At 46.9% G+C, this 19,142-nt stretch overlaps 2 protein-coding genes across 2 annotated transcripts; one reads left to right on the top strand and one right to left on the bottom strand.

The window, feature by feature from the left end:
- The first annotated feature begins 859 nt into the window (after window positions 1-859).
- On the top strand, window positions 860-18,867 carry GFM1 (G elongation factor mitochondrial 1). The gene is made up of 18 exons (XM_072344223.1): window positions 860-976; window positions 1,154-1,306; window positions 1,841-1,973; window positions 2,188-2,392; window positions 2,745-2,861; window positions 3,396-3,546; window positions 6,095-6,249; window positions 6,671-6,755; window positions 7,118-7,255; window positions 7,865-7,966; window positions 8,332-8,388; window positions 8,777-8,914; window positions 9,471-9,553; window positions 13,192-13,354; window positions 14,289-14,433; window positions 15,079-15,239; window positions 15,659-15,712; window positions 16,432-18,867. Exons 1-18 carry the CDS (start codon window positions 932-934, stop codon window positions 16,561-16,563), a joined length of 2,217 nt encoding a protein of 738 aa, XP_072200324.1. The 5' UTR covers window positions 860-931; the 3' UTR covers window positions 16,564-18,867.
- On the bottom strand, window positions 9,293-12,753 carry LOC140256036 (latexin-like). Its single transcript, XM_072344225.1, has 6 exons — window positions 12,369-12,753; window positions 11,914-11,976; window positions 11,380-11,554; window positions 10,694-10,830; window positions 10,299-10,361; window positions 9,293-9,888 (listed from the first exon to the last, which is right to left on the bottom strand). Exons 1-6 carry the CDS (start codon window positions 12,498-12,500, stop codon window positions 9,793-9,795), a joined length of 666 nt encoding a protein of 221 aa, XP_072200326.1. The 5' UTR covers window positions 12,501-12,753; the 3' UTR covers window positions 9,293-9,792.
- Window positions 18,868-19,142: the final 275 nt, after the last annotated feature.

Here is a 19,142-nt window from a genome sequence, read left to right as displayed (position 1 = left end):
CAGAGCACTGCGTGGCTCAGTGGCAGAGCAGAGGAATGGCTCCAGGAGCAAAGCACACATACGGCTCAGGAAGGAGCGTTGCTGTAAGGAAGCAGCCAGGGTGAGACTGAGGAGTTTCTGCTTTCAGAACAGCTCTTGTACGAAGGACTGACATGTCCTGGTGTAACTGCAGCACCTGCGATCTCTAATCTTTAAGTACAGAATGTGACACGGCTCTGCGGAGCTACCAGGGGAGGGTGAGGTTGGCTAAACTTACTTACAAAGGGGGGTGTTAAGCACTGGGATGGGCTGCACAGGGAGCTGGTTGAGTCTCCATCCCTGGATGTGTTTACAGCCATCTGGATGTGGTGCTCGGGATGTGTCTGAGCAGCAGGATGTTGTGCTGTGGGTAATATGGTTGGGCTGTGCTTGGACTTGATGATCTTTAAGGTCTTTTCCAGCCAGAGCAATGCCGTGATTCTGATATGAGCAGCAGTAAGTAACCCAGCAGCTGTAAGTAACCGAGCAGCTGTTATTCATGCACTCTCACTTGTTGCAGGATAACTGCAGAATAACGGCATCAGCTCCACCTCCTGCTTTAGCTGGGGTGTTGGACACCCGTAGTGCTGCCTTATTAGAAGAGCAGGTTGCAATTAAAGCCGACATTCAGCCAGCGGGCGCTGGTGGCCGGGCTCCTCCCTCGCTGCACCCTGAGCTGTTTTCCCTGGCAGAGCTGTTCCGACAGCCGATGTCAGACACAGCCCAGCTTCTCCCCTGTTGTAACGGCTCGGCTCCAGCAGCTGCTGTATCGCCGATCTCGCCCCGCCTGACAGCACCGCCCACGTGCGCGGCGCAGCCCCACTTCCGGACAGGGCCCACTTCCGTCCCGACCCCACATGCGCCGCGACCCCGGAAGCGTTGTCCCGTCCTTGCCGGGCAGCAGTGAGCCGCCATGCTGCGGGCGGTGCGGGCGGCGCGGGGCCGCGGAGGGCGGCAGGTAGCGGGGGGGGGACGGCGGGGAGCGGCTGCTGGGGCACGGCGGGCAGGGAGGGCGGAGCCCGCCGGTGGGAGCGGCCTGAGGGCTGCCTGAGGTGAACGGGGGGTTCGCAGGGTGGGTGTCAGAAGGGCCGCGGGCCGTAGCGGGATCCGCAGCGAACCGCCTTTCCCCGCTCAGCTCCTGCCCAGCTCCTGCCGGCGATGCTCCTCGGCCGTCCTGCCCAACGAGCGCATCCGCAACATCGGCATCTCGGCGCACATCGACTCGGGGAAGACCACGCTGACGGAGCGCGTCCTCTTCTACACGGGCAGGATCGCGCAGATGCACGAGGTGGGCAGCGCTGGGGCTCCCGGGCCGCCGCTGTGAGGAGCTGCTCCCTCACCGAGCGGCCTCCTGTACAGATACACGAAGTCCCTCCCGGCCCTTGTTGTGTGCGGTGTCTCTGGTGAACACACCGCGGGGTTCTGAGCCGCTCCTGGTTCAGCCAAAGGCAGCCGTGAGAAACTGAGAGAATCCAGGGGTGTATTTCTGGGTGCGGGTTTGTCTGCTTGTGAAGGTCACAGCACAGGATAATGGGCTGCTGATGGTCTGTTTTGGGGCTGACCCTCAGGGAAGCAACAAACATGAAGGTTTGGGATTATGAACCATTCAGGTTAGAAAAACCCCCATGGCCGCCTGGCTCCACTGTCAGAGTAGACGGTGCTACAAAGAAGTCAGATCTGTTTACGTTTCGAGAGCTGTGAGTCTCTCACGTCTCCTTTTCATTGCTGCCTGCAAGATGCTGCTCACCAGATGAAGCATCACTTATAGCCAATTCTCAGCAAACCCTCTAGGAATGAATTTCTTCTCTCTTCCTTTGCTAAGGTGAGAGGTAAGGATGGAGTCGGAGCTGTTATGGATTCAATGGAGCTGGAACGACAGCGTGGAATCACCATTCAGTCTGCAGCCACATACACCATGTGGAAGGACACCAACATCAACATCATAGACACGCCAGGTAGCAGCAGCTCTGATGCTGTAAGGCTGCCATTCCTTTGTGTGCACATGTGTGTACATGTGTGCTCCTTAGGGCTGATGCTGTGCTAAAGTTGTGTGTTCCTTATGGCTGGAGATTGATTGCATTGGGTGTTTTCCGCAGCCATGAGGAAACAACTGCTCGTTGCTTTTTATCGCCTACAAATAACTTTTGTTGTTTTCTTGTTGTTGCTTAGGCCATGTGGACTTCACCATTGAAGTGGAGAGATCTCTGAGGGTTCTGGATGGAGCTATTCTGGTTCTCTGCGCTGTTGGAGGAGTTCAGTGCCAAACCATAACTGTGAACAGGCAGATGAAACGTTACAACGTGCCGTTTTTAACGTTCATCAACAAGCTGGACAGGATGGGCTCCAGTCCATCCCGAGCAGTACAACAAATGAGGTATCTGCCACTTCAGCTTACCTGTCAGCTAGCTCTGAGCTCGCCCTTTATTTGCTATCTTCCTGTGCCTGATTTCATCTGTGAGATATGCAAGCTAATAAGGGAGAAGGGACTCCCATCAAGTAATTAATCTGAAAGCAGGTTGCACTGCCTTTGTTTCCCATGGAGGTTGCTCACTTTCTGTTGGGATACAGAGGTCTGGCAGCCACACAGGTTAAAATGCAAACAGGTTTTTTGCATCATAATGCAAAGTGTGATGCTGTGGTGTAGGAACAGGATGTTGCTTAATAAACATCTGGAGTATATGTATGGAAATGACTTTTTTTTCCCCTATGTTTGCCCGCTTTTTCAGGTCCAAGTTAAAACACAATGCAGCTTTTGTCCAGATTCCAATGGGGCTGGAAGGAAACTTTAAAGGAGTTATAGATCTAATAGAAGAAAGAGCTATATATTTTGATGGCGCATTTGGGTAAGGTTTGAAACTTGGGTGTTTCTGAAGCTACTCTGTGCATTGGTAATGGCACCTTCCACCAAAGGAAACCATAGCTGCCCTTCAGAGATGAAGCAGCCTGCTGTTGGCAAGGTTAGGGATGCAGCTTGTGGTAGAGCTGAGCTGTGGCCTCTCAGCTCTCTGGCAGTGATGGCGCAGTCAGGGATAGTTCTGTGGCTGCGGTGGGTGGTGGCAGCACTCGCCACACAGGGAGCTGGGAGACCTGCTTCATAGCGGGACCTGATGGTGTGCTGCTGGCACGAGCTTCCTGGGATGGCGGTACAGTGTGGTGTGGTTGAACAGCTTCCCCTGCAACCTCACAAACTGCAGCCTTGAGCGGAAAGAAGCCTTGCCTGCTGAAGCACCAGAACCAGCAATGTGATGTTCTTGTGTACCTTAATTTTTGTACATCCGTATCGCCAGTGAGTTTCAATTGGTCAGGCTGGTCACGATGAGCAGTGATTGTGCGGCTGGTAGGAGCGATATTCCTTTAGCTGTTATTTGTGTGTTTAGCCAGACGGTTCGATACGATGAAATTCCGGCTGAGTTTAGAGCTGAGGCTGCAGAACGGCGCTCGGAACTGATTGAGTGTGTTGCTAATTCAGATGATCACCTTGGGGAGCTGTTTTTGGAAGAGAAGATTCCTACAGTTGCTGATATTAAGGTAACTTTCCACGTTTCTCCTTAATGTAGTGCCGTTCTTTCTCAAAATGCTTTTTGGAGAAATTCTTCTTGCTTGAGTTCTGTGGGACGTGTCACCTCCTGCAGGTGGATTCCCTTTGGGTTCTCATCTCAGGTTCAGTTTATGATTGGAAAGTCAAGTCAGTGGGTGGGATCGTGGTCCCTCCTCCAAGGCTGTTGGATGGCCATGCTGTTAGCTTTAGTCAGGACAGACAGACAGTGCTGTGAGTGCGAGGCAGCCTGAGGACACCCACCTTACTGCAGTGCTCTGCAAGCTGGCGTTGACCATTGAGCCTTAGGCAGCAGGTGAAAAGTCCATGTGCAGCTGTTGACACACAGTGAGTTGTTGGGCCTCGTGTTGTGACAGCTGGCAGCGTAAGGGAAGGGAGTCTGCTTTGTAGACATGACTCCAACTTGGTTGTTTTTTCCCCTGCATGACGGCCATACAGAGCTGCAAGGCACTGGCACAGGCTGTGGGTGTCCCATCCCTGGAGGTGCCAGGTTGGAGGGGGCACTGAGCAACATCTCCTCCAACCCTGTGCCATCCTGTTGTTCTATATGGATTCCTTATGCTTGGTGCAAGTGTTTCTGAGGTCTGCTTTGCTATTTGACAACACCTCTTTCTACTGTTGGAAGTTAAATTGATCAATAATCTTCAGATGTCTGCTCTTAATAAATCCATCAAAGGCTGAAAAAGAGACCAGTTGCTTCATGTGTTAAATTAAAAAGGGAGGAAAGAGAACCAGCAGTGTCTGAAGAGTCTGTTATGGGCAGACTGCGTTTCCTAGGAGCTGCTGTTGAAGTTTAAGCTGGTTCTGTGAGCAGTGGTGCTGGGGGACCGGGGGTGAAGTCTGCACTTAGCACCTTTTGCTTCTCTTTGCTCACAGCTGGGCCCTTCAGTTGGGAGCTGAAGCCAAGCTGACACTAAATGTTGCATGCAGGAGCTATTTCTGAGCGTGCAGCCAGCTGGGCTCAAGTCAGACGTGATCAGTCAGCTCATGCTCTAAACAGAGCTTTGACGCTGAAGTGCTCTTAGGAGTGTTTGGCTCCTTAGCAGTGCCTGGGTGCCTTTGTGCGGCACTTGCTTTTCCTGGTAAGGTCTGCACTGCTTGCTTTCCTGGAAGCTGCACACTCTATCTGTTGGGATGCAGAGCTCTGGCAGCCATTCAGAGCTGATGGGCATTGCAGGTCCCCCTGGGGATTGCTTCTTTGAATCTTCGTGGTCCCAAAACCGCGATGACTTTTAAACTTGTTACAGACCTCGAATTTGGGGTTTTCGTTTTGGCTTTCTTAATTTGTTTGCAAGTCTGTATATTCCAACTTGGGGCATGGAAGCAGAAAGCTTTTGTTTGTTTATTTTTGCTTTTTGTCCTTTCAGAAATACATGAAATAATGGTATGTAGCTATTGCAGTAGTTAAATACTGTTTTATGAGCTGTTCAGGGCTGCCCTTCCCTCTTAGATAAAGGCAGAGACAGAAGAGCAGTTTCAGAGCCCTGTAGGGATTTCTCTTGCACCTGGAGAGGGAGCGGTACGGATGTGAGTGCCGATTACAGGGAGAGGTGGGAGCCTTCCAGCAGCAAGCTGCTTCTGATCGCTGCCGCTGGGAGGAGAATCTGTTGCAGAAGTGAATTAGTCTCTTCAGCGTGCCTCTCCTTCCCACTTCAGAGGGCAAATTAATTACAGCTAAAATGGCCATAGCGCTGGGTTAAGTTTTACTAATACGTCCCCGAAGATGGATTTCCTTTCACTGGCGAGCAGCCAGGTCTCCATTGAAAACGTCTTTTCACAGACACGATGCTAAGCATTGCTCCTGGCTGGCACAGCCCCGTGTGATGTTGCTGAGTGAAGGTCGTCTGCCTCACCACGGCCTGCTCTGCTGCTATCCCATAATGCTGCAATCAAGGGTCAGATTTACTGTCGTAGGAATTTTTTCCTGGTGCTGTTTCTGTGAATTCATGGAACCAACTTGAGGAAAACACCTCCTCAAAATGAAGAATATTCCTCTACTGGAACGGCTGGATCTGTCAAAGATCTTATTTTTCACTTTGTCTTTTGGCTCTGATGGTCCAGATTGCTCTCCCTGTTAATTGTGGAGATAGTTTAGTCTTCTCTCTCAAGGTGCTCTAAGCTGAACTCAGGGTTGGGTGATGTGACCGAGGGGACTGTTTCTTTTAGCTTATCCCAGAAGACTGGAGCTGCTTTCAGTTGGGCTGAGAGCCGCTGCAGGCAGACACGGGCAGATGGCGTCCTCTAGTGGTAGGGAGAGGTGAGGACGAGGTAGCAATCAGTCTCACACGGAGCTTATCCCAATAGTCCCAAATAGCTAAATTTCTCTTTCAGAAAATCCTGCGTTCCTAGAAAGGGCAGGTTCTCCTGGGAGGCTTGTGTGTGCGAGGGCTTGTCCAGGAGTTTGTGAGTGCAGCTCCTTTGCAGCCAGCAGAGACGGGAACCTCTGGAATGCTGCACGGCTGGTGCTGCATCGGACTCCTGCAGCTGTTTCAGGACAGCAGTGCTCTGCTATTTTTCCAGCTTGCAATCAGAAGAGCAACACTGAAGAAGTCCTTTACCCCAGTGCTTGTGGGAAGCGCTTTAAAGAACAAAGGAGTGCAGCCGTTGCTGGATGCTGTCCTAGAATACCTCCCAAACCCTTCAGAGGTGGAGAACTATGCTATTCTGAACCAGGGGTAAGTGCTTTGGTGAGTGAATGGCGAGGTCTTGGAACTGGGTACTAAGCAATGGGAAACTCAGTAACAAAATATGTGGTTGTTTACCATTTGCATCACACAGTCATAACTTTGTACTTCATTCCGATGCTGAGAAGGCTCACTTCTCATTTGTGGCCAGCTGCTTATACTCATAATATGCTTCTGATAAGTGCTGGTGGTCAATGTCATCGCTCAGATCTCCTTTTGGGTTCTGCTGCAGTTTTCCTGGGATCTTTTTCTCAGCATGTTACAGCTACACGTGTGAGTGTCTCTTAAGTGTCATAAGCCTGTGAAGCTGGGGGCCCTTGGCACTTCCCAAGGCAACTTACGGTTTAAGGAAGCTGGTGTGTTTACTTTGTAACATAAACTCACTTTTCTGTCTCTGTGTTTGTTTGTGAAGAGATTCCGAGGACAAAGCGAAGTTCCTGTTGAACTCAGCTCGAGACAACTCGCAGCCTTTTGTGGGCCTTGCTTTTAAGCTGGAGGTAACTGTTCAATGTTTAGTGCAGCAAAATCAGTAGAGGAGCAGAGCGTTTCCTCTGAGAACTGCTGGGGTAGCTCAGATTTTGATTTGGGAAGTGGCTGGCCAAATTGGAGCTAAGATACGCCTCTGTCCTGAAGGCGTGGGAGTAGGAAAATTAGTGAAGGAAGGAAAATTGCCAGTAGGTGTCAAGCTCGTTTCCAGAGCCAGGTGAAAGCTGAGACTGTTAAACAAAGCTTCGTGTGCGTGTTTGGTGTATCAGTTCAAAGCAGTCATTTGCTCAGTCAGCTCAGATTATACTTTGAACAGGAACTGGCTTGACTCCAAGGAGGACTTTGTCTGATTTGTAATGACTTCTGATTTCAGGCTGGCCGCTTTGGGCAGTTAACTTATATTCGAGTTTACCAGGGGATGCTGAGGAAATCTGATTATATTTATAACACGAGGACTGGGAAGAGAGTGCGTGTGCAAAGACTTGTCCGTATGCACTCAGACAACATGGAGGTGAGTGAGAGGTGCAGCTCGTTGCATTTTGAGTCACCCTTACTAAACTGGCTTCTCCCTCCAGGTATGATGTGATATATCAAATTTCTGCTTTGTGGGTTAATTTACGTTTTCTGTAGCACGGAGTAGAGCTCTGCAGGAAGTGAAAATGATCCTCAGTGTATTATTTCCACTGAAGTGGAAGAGTCTTTGCCTAAGAGTATTATAAAAAGGCTTAGGGATGATAGAGCAAACTGGCTTTTTATGGCCGTGTTCTGTTCTTGTGGGAGAGGGGAAACTGGATTGGCGGAACATGCAGGGATGTTTCCCTTCATGTGATTGTTTAATGCTGTTCTTAAACTGAAAATTGATTCCCAAACTGCTGCAAGTTCCACCCTTTGCTGCTGAGAATTCCTTAACTCTGTAGATGGGCCAAGTCTGCCTGTAAAATGTGTTGTTTGCTTTGCATCCTTATCCTAGAACTGAAGTATCCTTTTCGGGCATTTGCCTTGCAGAAAAAGGAGCTGAACTTTGAACAGTGTTTATGTCTCTGCTTAAATCTGAATGTAGTTTGCAATACTCTTCAGTCTCTTTCGGTGCTCTCTAAGCAGTACGCTTTTCTTTCTTAAGGACGTAAATGAAGTGTATGCAGGAGACATATGTGCACTGTTTGGAATCGACTGTGCCAGTGGGGATACATTCACAGATAAAACCAGCACTGACATTTCCATGGTAAGCCATACAAATCTCTTTGCTCCACTTGACATCATGTTTCCTATTTAGGTGTACATTTACAAAACCTGGTGGGAAGCAGCTTTTTCTAAGTACTGTGAAGCCCAGCAATCCCCTTGCATCTCCGTACTGGAAATACTGTGCTTGGCAGCATGGCGCATGTTACAGAGCAGCCCTGTAGTGATCCTGGGGGGAATCACACAGTTCTGGTGCCCTAGCTCTGTATTAGATACAAGTGTGATAAGATAAGAGCAGCAGCCATCTGTTTGTGGCCCAGGATTCTTGTGGCTGATGTTTGTTGGAGAACTCACGTTGCAGTGTACAGCGAAACGTGACCGTATGATCTCTTCCTTTATGGCCTGCAGGAATCAATACACATCCCTGATCCTGTCATTTCAGTAGCTATGAAGCCCTCCAACAAGGTAGGAGCCTGTGGACCAACCTTCTTCTGGCTGAATTACCTTTTTCCGCTGCTTTTATTGCTTCGTGCTGGTTAGTAGGGAAATACAGCATCTATAGACTAAATGAGAGTTGTTTTAAAGTATTCTGTTGGAAGTAGCTAAGAATACATTCCTGTGTTATCTGAACAATGTGTTAGGTGGTGCTGGCTAACTGTGAAGATGTGTGTCTTTGATCTGGGTTCATCGTGGATATGAAGTAACTGGAGAAGTAAATACAGCTGTGAATGTGTGACTGCTTCAGAAAATAACCTCATGAGAATAGAAGTAACAACTGACAGGAAAATATGAGGCTTGATTTCCTTCTGGATGTGGAATTAATGTTTTCTTTGCCTGTGTAACTGATTTCCAGAACGACTTCGATAAATTTTCCAAGGGCTTGAGCCGCTTTACGAGGGAAGATCCCACTTTTAGAGTCCACTTTGATGACGAGAGCAAAGAGACCATTGTTTCTGGAATGGGAGAACTGCACTTAGAAATCTATTCCCAGGTAATTTGGAAAGCAGAATCTATAGACTCTGCTTTTGACTGCTTTGCCAAGCAAGAATTCCTCCTTTCTTTCTGGCTGAAACGTTGCATTGCTGTACAATGATCTGTCTGCAGGGGGGCTCATTGATGGCAGCCTTTAGGCTTGCTTTTGTACCTGAGTGCCTCGGGTGTTACAGAATCCTTTGGAGGCGCACAACTTAATTGTTCATTTTAGTCTAATGAAGCAGATATATTTGAACTGTTGAAAGGATGAAGAAAAGATGGCGTCTGTTTTGGAAGGCTTAGACTTCAATAAAATAACGAGATGGTTTCCTTTTCCTGTTTCTGAAGCTGCAGCCCCCATACAAGAATGACTGCAAAATGACAGCACCTTATTTTTAGCATTGTTTTCTTGAAGGAGAGAGAACAAAAACACCAGAAAAACCCAATTCAGCCCAACCACAACTCAAAGAAATAGTTAACCTTTATCAAGTTTCTCATTCCAAAAAGATGTGTAATAAAGTTACTGCTAAAGTAGAGCAACAACTCCTTATTTCATTCTGCTTTCTTTTCTGCAGCGAATGGAAAGAGAATATAGTTGCCCTTGCACCATGGGGAAGCCAAAAGTTGCCTTTAGAGAGAACATCTCCGCACCCGTGCAGTAAGTATTGCTTCTAGCAACAGAGTTTTTCCTGATCTGTTTTGATGCAGAATTTGATTATGCGGTGGAGGGAGTGCCTGTTTGATTGCCAGATTGAAGCACTGCATGCAGGAAACAAAAGATTCTTTGAGTAAGGACTCTTCCTACATCAATTGAGTTCACCAAATCAACTTATGTGCCCCTCCTGAAATGGTTGTGGCAGCATCTGTGCCTCTTGCATTGCAGTATTGGGTGCTCCATTACTCCATTGCATGCTTTGGCTGACGGCTGTTCTGTGTTACTTCAACACCGTGCTGCGGGTGCCAGACAACTGTCATTTGCCAGGGAATGATCTCCTGTGGGTAGGAAGTGAACATGTAAGAAGTGAGAAGGTATTTTCTTCAAACAATTCTGAACCGCAGCTTCTTCCCTTTATGCCTGACCAGTCTGGTGATGCTATTTCCCATGAGGAGAGAGCTGTGAATGGCACCAGTATACAGAAGCTCTGCTGTTCATGTGAAGTGTCTGGAAATCAGCTGAAAATTACTCTCCTGATACAAACTGGAGAGCTGTTGCCTCCTGCTTGCACAGGGACGGACACAGATAATGCTGAGGCAGCTGGGTGATCACTGCCCTCACCCATTTCAGTTGCTGACCTCCAGGCACCAGACCTGTGAACAACCCCCCCAGCTTCGTGTCCAAGTTCAAAGTTACACAGCTGGCAGCATAACAGTAAGGAAACCTTTTTAGGAAGAGGGTTTCTTACCTGGGACACGTTTTCGTGAAGTAGAATCACGTAGTCAAATTCCAGATACTTGTCGGTCCTTTTCTGGAAAGATGAGATGAAAAGGGCTGAATTTGGGGCTTTCCCCATCTTAAAAGTAGCCAGTCAGTTCACTTTGGGCAGTGAAAGGCCTTTCTGAAGACTTCTAATGCATTGGGTTTCTTAAACAGGAGGCCTTCTTTCTCTGTTCTTACACAGTCAGAGGAAAGGGGGAGCAAAAACCTATAGCACTGCCTTCAAAATGAACCAGACTATGAAGTTCAGACACAGTTGAGATTTTTTGCTTAAGAACTTTCCCTCAGCTGTAGGTTGGTGTGTGCCACAATCGTTCGGCTCCTAAATGTTATCTTCCTTGCAGTGCATTGATGGTAACTCACCACTTGCTTCACGTGTTTAATCTGGGCAAGCTGGTACTTAGTATCCTCAGTTGAGTTCTGCCATATCACATAGCCAGAGGCAGCCCAGGCGAGCGCTCTGATGGGCTCCATTTCTGGGGACACGTTGCCATATCTGTCTGTGAAATGGAACAGATACACCTTAAGTGAGATTCACAGAGTAGCAGGCATTGATAGGATCTTACAGCGTAGAACGTTGGGTCTGGTGCTAAAACTTGGGGCATCTGGCTGATGTTCCTTGCTGCATCACAAACCTTCTGTTAGCATCTTGGAATAGCTGCTACATCACTCCTGTGTCTGTTTCCCCTCCCACTTCTTCCCCTTTACACATGTTCTGTGAAGTCTCTGCTGGGGTACCTGGTGTACAACGCTCATGCAGCACAAGAGTGACAGAGTTAAAGAAGGGCTGGAGGGCAAATTGTGTATCAGTTCTGGATTTCAGAGCTGATGAATGACTGTGACTGTTGTGACTGACGCTACACTTAGCATAAGAGCAAATGAAGAGGCATGTATTCAGAGCGGGGCCAGCAGGCTGATCTCCATCTGTCCTGCCTCGCGTACTGTGGGCTCCCATAGGATTGTGGACCTCCACCAATTTGGTTCAGTTTTGCTTCTGGCCGCGGAACGCATTCTCTCAGTTCTGTCTTGCCCAGGTCCCTTCTTTGTACCTGGTATGTTCTCTGCCTCGAGCTCTTTTTTCAGGCTCTTGATTCGATTGTAGAATGTGTTATCTGCTTCGTCTGTGTTCTTAAGGTCTCCTTCAATTGTAAATTGCACATCTGGAGCACTGTGTTTGTGGCCCAGATGATAAAGAACCTCAGCAGTGCAGTTAACAGTACTGTCCTGTTACAGAGTTAATTAAATGCATTAATATTTGGTTAAGTACATGTGTAATATTGGTAATTAAATCTCTACAATGCATTTTTTTCCCCTCAGTATGGCCCATAGAGATTTGTGATTACGTAAAACAAGGCTCCATTCATAGCACCTCTGTAAATATACTTTAAAGGCACCTTTCCTTTTGCAGAGCCCTAAAACACAATGCACGGGACACAGTGTTACTGGTGTTCTTCAGTTGGAGTCATAGACTCACATAACTTCAACCTGAAGTTGAATGATGTCGAGATCTCCTTATCATGTTACACATCAGTAGTGCCAAGTTCTGCCCGTAGGGTGTGTTAAGGAAAGAAATCTGAACTCACCTTCTCAAATATGTCTTCTAACATGAATTCCAGGTGGTATTTGTGCCCAACATCAGCAATATCCTAAGCAGGGAGAACGATAAGAATATTTATTGACTAAAACGCTGAATTACTTGGCATCCTGGAGAATGTTCTCATTATTGTAAGATGGGCTCCAGCAGTGTCACACGCAGAGCTCAGTTTCTCTTTCATTTTTTCCTGCTGAAAGGTTGTTCATTTGCTGTGCACCTGGTGTAACACCCAGTCAGCACCTCGTCACTCTCTAGTCTGGCATACTACTTAATTGCCACCTATGGGCTCCCAGGATCATAGAATCCTTAGAGTTGGAAGGGACTTCTGGAGGCCATCCAGCCCAGCTCCCCTGCACTGCTCAGGGACAAAAGCAGGAGCAGTCGTGCAGTTCAGGGCCCTGTGCTCCCCAGCGGCCTACCCCCTTACCTGCAGGCAGCCCTTACCTCCCTGCGGGCACGGCGCACCTCCCGCAGCACCCAGCCACGTCCAGGGCTCCCATGGCGGAGGCTGATGCAGGCTGTGGCCAGGGCTGCTGCTCGGCTGGCAGAGCTGTGGGCTGGTGGCAGCTCTGCCATGACACAGGGAAGGCGGTGGGTGCTGGCAGCAGGAAGCAGGCAGGGCAGCAGGAAGCAGGCAGGGCAGCAGGAAGCAGGCAGGGCAGCAGGAAGCGGGCAGGGCAGCAGGAAGCAGGCAGGGCAGCAGGAAGCAGGCAGGGCAGCAGGAAGCGGGCAGGCAGATCCCGCCCGCTGGGGTTGGGCTGGGGAGGAGCGGAGCTGCAGCCCTCCTCCTCCTCCTCCTCCTGTCTGCCGGAATGAGCTGTAGCAGAGTGCTCTGTGGGAGGGAACTGTTGGCATGTGCGGAAATAATGTCAGATGTTGCACAAGTGAGCAAGCCTGAAGGCAGTCAGGGCGTGAGGATTGCACTGATGGGGCCGTGGCTGTCCCTGTGCATTGTGCAGGGTGGGGCTGGAGGCCATGGAGGGTCCCTTCCAACACAAACTGTTCTATGATTGTAGTGTTGCTTAACATATACAGGAGTGATGGTTTCCTGATGGACCAAATCTTTGCCGTCGTTAGGCTCCAGCTTGCAGCATAGGCAGCCGTGTTGTTCCTTCCTTGAGCAGATGCTGAATGCTCTCAGCTGTTGTTTCAGTCGTTCGTACAACATTAAGCCAAGTGAAATAAAATACAGCACGGGAGCTTTTCCTCTTAAAGACAAGGATAGAGCACAGTTGGTGTAATGAATGTTCTGTCTGTCTGTTCTTAGTTTTGAATACACGCACAAGAAGCAGACTGGAGGAGCAGGGCAGTATGGCAAAGTTATAGGATTCCTCGAGCCCCTGGATCCTGAGGACTACACGAAAATCGAATTTGAAGACAGAACCATTGGCACAAACATTCCAAAGCAGTTTGTGCCCGCCATTGAAAAGGTACAGAGCAGTTTGTGTGCGATACGAGAAATGCTGATTCTTGTTTTCTTCTCTTGCTGTTCTGTTTCCATTTATTTCTATCTTGCCCCAGGCGAAGAGACTTTTCCCATTACTTCAGAGGAAGCTGAATCAAATTTCCATGCTTTTGCTTAATATTTTACATTCCCAGCTTTACCACTTAATTTAGAACCTGCTGTTTGTTTTCTTTGGTAGCTTGCTCTGTTTCCATAGCAGTTCCTCAGTAAAAAAGGCAGGCTTTCCTTTTGGACAGTGAAACGAAGCTGAAGAGCCTGCTTTTTGGTTTGCGTTTTCTGCTTTTAGTTCTAGCGACATAATTCTCATCCCTGATTCCAAAGTAGGTATTTTTTTGTCTTTTCTCTGAGACCAGATACATTAGAAACCACAATTCCATTTGAGGCATGAGTTCCCTCATGGTCTGGTTGACGACTTACGTTTGCTTCCTCTGTGTAACTGTGTGATTTCTCACTTACAACACTTAAGTTGTAATGTTTGTGTACCCATCTTTGCATTCCTTAATCAAACTGAAAGAACTCCCTCGTTGCTCCATGATGCAGCACTTGGTGTTCTGAGGAAAGCCTTACTCTTCCATCAGTGAAAGCATTCGTTCCATTTTTGACTATCAGTCCCTTAACAAAGAAGAGACCCCCAGTACATTCCTTTTCCTTGCCTTCTAGTTTGTTGTGTGATTTCTCTATGAGGGTGGTACTAAAAGAAGGTACCAAAGAATGACAGTACAAAGTTTTCCCCTTCCTAACAAGCAGGAAAGCCCATTGGCTCATTATGGGATTGCTGCTAGAAAATTGTGAAGGGTGTTTTTTTGGTAGTTCTGGGTGGATTTTGGTGTTTAATTTTTGGTTTTTTCCAAGCTTAATTTCAATGTGCAACGTGCTGATTTTGAGGTGTTGTTTGACAGGGATTCCGAGATGCATGTGAGAAAGGTCCAGCGTCAGGGCACAGGATATCTGGAGTCCGATTCGTCTTAGAAGATGGTGCCCATCACATGGTGGACTCTAACGAATTCTCCTTCATCAGAGCAGGAGAAGGAGCACTAAAGCAAGGTATAAAGCTGAGTGTGTGGTCCTACGGGCTCCTTCCTTGGTGGAACAAAATGTAATGACCTCATTTCTTTAGGCTATCTGATGTATCTATACATACGTTTGAATTTTGGCTGGTTCCATGGCAAATAATGTATGCTAGAAGGCAGGTTCATCTTAGGGCTGTCACAAGGAAATCCTTTTCCTTCGATCAGAGTAAAGAAACACCAACAGCTTTATCTTTCTGTAGGTAACAACAAAACAGAACAACCATTTTGCCAAACCCTATTCCTGCCAGCACTGCCATCTCTGGAATCAGTGGGGATGGGGGACAGAGTTCCAAATAGTCAGTCATGTTTTCCTCCACTCATTTAAGAAGCATTCAGCATTAACTGTACTTTGCTGTGCAGAGGGGTATCTCGAGCGAAACCAGGCTCGTTCCTTTGTTTATGTCGCTGCAGGGTAATTCGTGCAGTCTTTCAAAATGCAGCTTCATATTTCCACTCACTTTCGTAGTTGTGGGAAACATGTTGTACAAGTGGTCACTCCTAGCCTCATCACTGAGGCAGCTTTGGGAGGCTTCTTGCAAGGCCAAGTTAAGACTCATTTGATGCCTGTGGTTTAGGTAGACTTATGTAATAGTATATTTAATGAATTCCTTTCCTCCAGCTATGGAAAATGCTGCTGTGCGTCTGCTTGAGCCCATCATGGCTGTGGAGGTGATGGCACCCACTGAGTTCCAAGGAGCGGTGATAGCTGGAATTAATCGCCGTCATGGAGTCATCACAGGGCAAGATGGCACCGAAGGTTACTTCACTCTCTATGCGGAGGTGTGTGCTGTTCCTCTCCCTTTTCTTCTGTACCTCTCCCTTTTCTTCTGTGTTGCCTCCTGACTCTGTTACTGTTTGTCTGGTTGGCTGCAGTTTTAAATGTTATTCAAGTTATTCAGTGGACAGGCATGAATTTTCCATCTGTGGAAGTGCGCTGTGCAATGCTAGTAAACCTGTTATAGATCTGTTCTGCTCTGGAAGAAGCCAGCTTATTAACCTAGGGCCATATGGTGGCAGAGGAAGGAACACTGTTTAGTTGAGACTGGCTGTGCTGCCTTGGAGTGAAATCCGTGCAGCAATACTAACACACAGAGTGACGGGGGATCTTTCTCTTGACTTTTTACATCATCAGTGAGATTGAGTGATAACCAATCATAGATGGAAAAGTATCATGTAAGAACGGTGTGCTTTGATTTTAGGTGCCACTGAATGATATGTTTGGATATGCCACTGAGCTGCGGTCTTGCACAGAGGTAAGTATTCTCGGGGCTTTTTGCTTAAGATATTTATGTCAATCAAATGTGCTAATTTGCATCATCATTGGCGTAGTATTTGCATCAGTAAAAGTGATAAAAATCACAATACAATTAATGATAACAAGAAAATAACCGTAATTACTGTTACTTTAGCTGATGTTTAATTATATATAGCACTGACCTCACGTGGGCAAAAACATCTTGCATGCTTTGGAGAGGGAAGAGATTCAAAGTTGCAGATAATACGGAGAGTGTTGGAGGGGTGTTACATTCAGAGCCTGGAACAGTGCAGACATACTCCTTCAGTTACTGATTTCTGCAAGTAGCTGAGACTTTTGAGGGCAGTGCTGGTGTTAAGAAGTTCCTTTTTCAACATGTGCCCTTAGTGCGTTAGGTGCTCATTCAACACATTTGAATCCATTGAGATTATTTTCTTTGTGTGTTAATTAACGTTTTCTGCTCTACCTGTAGTGAGACACAAATGCCTCTATTGTCTGAGTGCTCAAATGGGGTTTTATTACTGCAGGCAGTCTTACAGTCTTGTCTCAAACAACGCTCAGACACTGTTTATCTTTGCGCCTCTATCTACGTGTGTTTGTATGCTTCATTGTAAGTTATTTGGGCACATTAGGTCACAGGTTGGGTTGTGGCCTACAGCTGAGGAAGGTTCCTTGCTTAGCACCCTAACTCTGACTGTTCTTTCTCCAACTCTTCAGGGAAAAGGTGAATATACAATGGAATACAGTAAGTATCACCCGTGTTTGCCCAGTACTCAGGAAGAAATAATTAACAAATACCTCGAAGCAACAGGACGGCTTCCTGCAAAAAAGGGCAAAGCTAAAAGCTGACTCTTCCTCTTGAGTACGTGGAAGAGTTTTCAGAATCTTCTGGAAGAGCTTGGTTGCTCAGCCATGCAAGCAGCTGATCCTGGCTGGAAGGCGTGCAGGCTGCAGTGGGACTCGCACTTACAATTCCATCCTAATAGCCTTCCCTCGTGGTATTCTCAGCAGTCACTGGGAGATGACAGCTGAATTGTTCAGATGTAAATGCTGCTCACTGATGAAATACAGAAGTGTTATTACACTGATAATAATTTGTCTTGAAATTTGGCTTAATTCTTTTGCATTAAAATAAGATTTTTTTTTTTTTTTTTTACTTGGTAAAGAATTATTTTGTAAGTAGGTTTGTTACCAGTTCTCTGAAAGTTTGAAGGCTGTAATTCAGGAGACAGAACACGAGCTCTGGGTAGGCACAGGGAATGAATTGTCATGCCAGTGCTCCAAGCACAGATCCTCTTGTTCCTGCAGTTCACTGACAGCATGCAGCCCACAGAATGAATGTTTCCTCCTCCTTCAGAAACAATGGTATGAGCCTCCAAAGCCGTAATGAAATGGACGAGGTCATCTTGTCAGTGCAGTTATCTTATCAGAGACCTGCTGATCGCTCTCGTGGTTCAAGGCATTTGAAAGGAGTTGACATGGAAGTTAACTCTCTTCATAGCTGGGAGCAGTAGGATTTTATTGCATGTTCTTACTTTCTTGGCATTTATTCAGAAAATGAAGGGATTCCTTTATTTTGTAGAACCCCGGAGTCAGGAGAGTATGCTGCTGCTGCTGCTGCTGCTTAGCTTGGGAATCAGCTGGATAGATCTTTCTTACTGGTACAGGAGAGCTCAAACGAGGATGTGACAATTAGGTGAGAAAGAGAAGGTATAATCATCAGTTTTCATTTGATGATTAGCAGGTCTCCTCTGGATTTTGGTTGCACGCTCACTTTTCCTGCCCTACTCAGTTTAGCAGCATTTCCAGTAAGCAGAGGAGGAAGTTCCAGTTCAAAACCAACTACGTTCCTGGCGCAGGATCGCGGTTGATGTTTACCAGATGCAGATAGCACTGCAGTAGCTGGCCTTCTTTTCTTCAGCATTCACAGAAATGCAGTGGAAATGACTGATTTTTAAACTCGGAATGAGTACAGTGTCAGAGATCAGTCAGGGGCGTGTAAGTGGTAACGAGGTGTGGGTACGGTGTTGTATAGAAGTTTGGCGGTGTATAGAAGTTTGCTGTGGCTTTGGGCCGCATCTTTTATCATTCCCCCACATCCGAGCTTTTGTTCTTGTGAAAATGCTCAGCTGGAAGTAGTTTAAAGAAAGAGCCCTGCGGGTGCTCCGACATTTGGAGAGTGCTAAAAATAAGGGAGCATTATAGTTTGTTCATTGAAATTCAAGGGTGTCTTATGTATGTGGTGTGAATGCAATGTAGGGAGAGACAGGGTAGTTACCATTTTTAGCTATATTTACGTTGTGCTTATTAGAGGCCAGTCGTGCTGTGAATTCTTGGCTGATAGGTGCTGCTGGATGTGTGCCGGCTCCCCATAAACCTAACAGGGATGATCAGACCACGAGTGGTGAAGTCTTGGCCCTAAAGAAGTTGGTGGAGATTTTGCCTCTGAATTCCAGCAGGGTTGCTGCTTGTCTAGAAGTTACAGTTCTGCAGTTGCTTAACTGCCTGAAGTTTGCATTGCCTGGCACTGATCAGGAAGTACTTCTGTTCTGGATATGGAGAGCTGTGGCAGAAATGGAGTAAGGAAACCAACCTTTGTATACTTAAGTGCTTTGCTAAAATAGAGCCTCAGAGTGCACCATCTGTGCTTGTTTTAATTCCACCTTTTTTTCTTTTTTATTAACTGAAGAAACGTTGCCATTGAAAGCTCTGACTTCGAGCTTTCGATGATGAGAAATGTTTTGGCAGAACAAACCACAAAACGTATGTAAGATGCTGCTTCACTGAACTTATTGTAATGTCTGTTATGTGCTGAGATAAAAACCTGCAGTCGGTATAATTATGTCGGACTCTAATAAACTTGTGTAAAATGCCCAAATCTGAGAGGATATCAGAACGCCCAGCCTAAATAGCCCCCAGTTAACCCTTCATGTTAAATACCTGAATCCTCATAGCTGATTACAGACCTGATAGCACATCAGCAAGACTGGGACAGTGCAAGTGGTGGTTACTGGCTTCTGCAGGGCTTTGTGGGGAGGCATTTTGATGCCTGTGCTCATCCGCAGCTTTTTAAAGGTCAAATGCCGGGAGAAGATGGAAAGTTGGAGTCAAACAGCAGCATCATGAAAGAAGATCCAACTTCCACTATGTATAATGACATTGCTTTTATTGCAGGTTATTTAAAAATCAGCAGGTAAATATCTCAGAAAAAATCCCACAGCAAATATCTCTTAGTGACAGATTAATACTTTACTCAATATTTTTATCTGATATATTAATTTTGTTCAGAAACTTTGTTGCTGTAACAGAAAGTGAACGACATAATCACCTGTGTCTGCTTATCTGTGTATGTATAGAAGCAAAGTTTTTAGGTAGGTCCCTAGAACATTAATTTAGAGAAATGACAGAGGTTCATTCTGGAACAGACA

Source organism: Excalfactoria chinensis, chromosome 9, assembly GCF_039878825.1.
Source record: "Excalfactoria chinensis isolate bCotChi1 chromosome 9, bCotChi1.hap2, whole genome shotgun sequence".
Classification (NCBI taxonomy): Eukaryota; Metazoa; Chordata; class Aves; order Galliformes; family Phasianidae; genus Excalfactoria; species Excalfactoria chinensis.
The sequence above is the reverse complement of the archived record's forward strand: the minus strand, read 5'-3'. Positions and strand labels throughout refer to the sequence as shown.

Coding starts and splice junctions, on each gene's coding strand:
- LOC140256036 (XM_072344225.1), bottom strand. CDS start 12,500: ATGGCAGAGCTGCCACCAGCCCACAGCTCTGCCAGCCGAGCAGCAGCC. Junction 10,831..11,379: donor CGAGGCAGAGAACATACCAG/GTACAAAGAAGG, acceptor TCCATTTCACAG/ACAGATATGGCAACGTGTCC. Junction 9,889..10,298: donor TTCACGAAAACGTGTCCCAG/GTAAGAAACCCT, acceptor TCCTACCCACAG/GAGATCATTCCCTGGCAAAT.
- GFM1 (XM_072344223.1), top strand. CDS start 932: ATGCTGCGGGCGGTGCGGGCGGCGCGGGGCCGCGGAGGGCGGCAG. Junction 1,307..1,840: donor GGATCGCGCAGATGCACGAG/GTGGGCAGCGCT, acceptor TCCTTTGCTAAG/GTGAGAGGTAAGGATGGAGT. Junction 7,256..7,864: donor TGCACTCAGACAACATGGAG/GTGAGTGAGAGG, acceptor TTCTTTCTTAAG/GACGTAAATGAAGTGTATGC.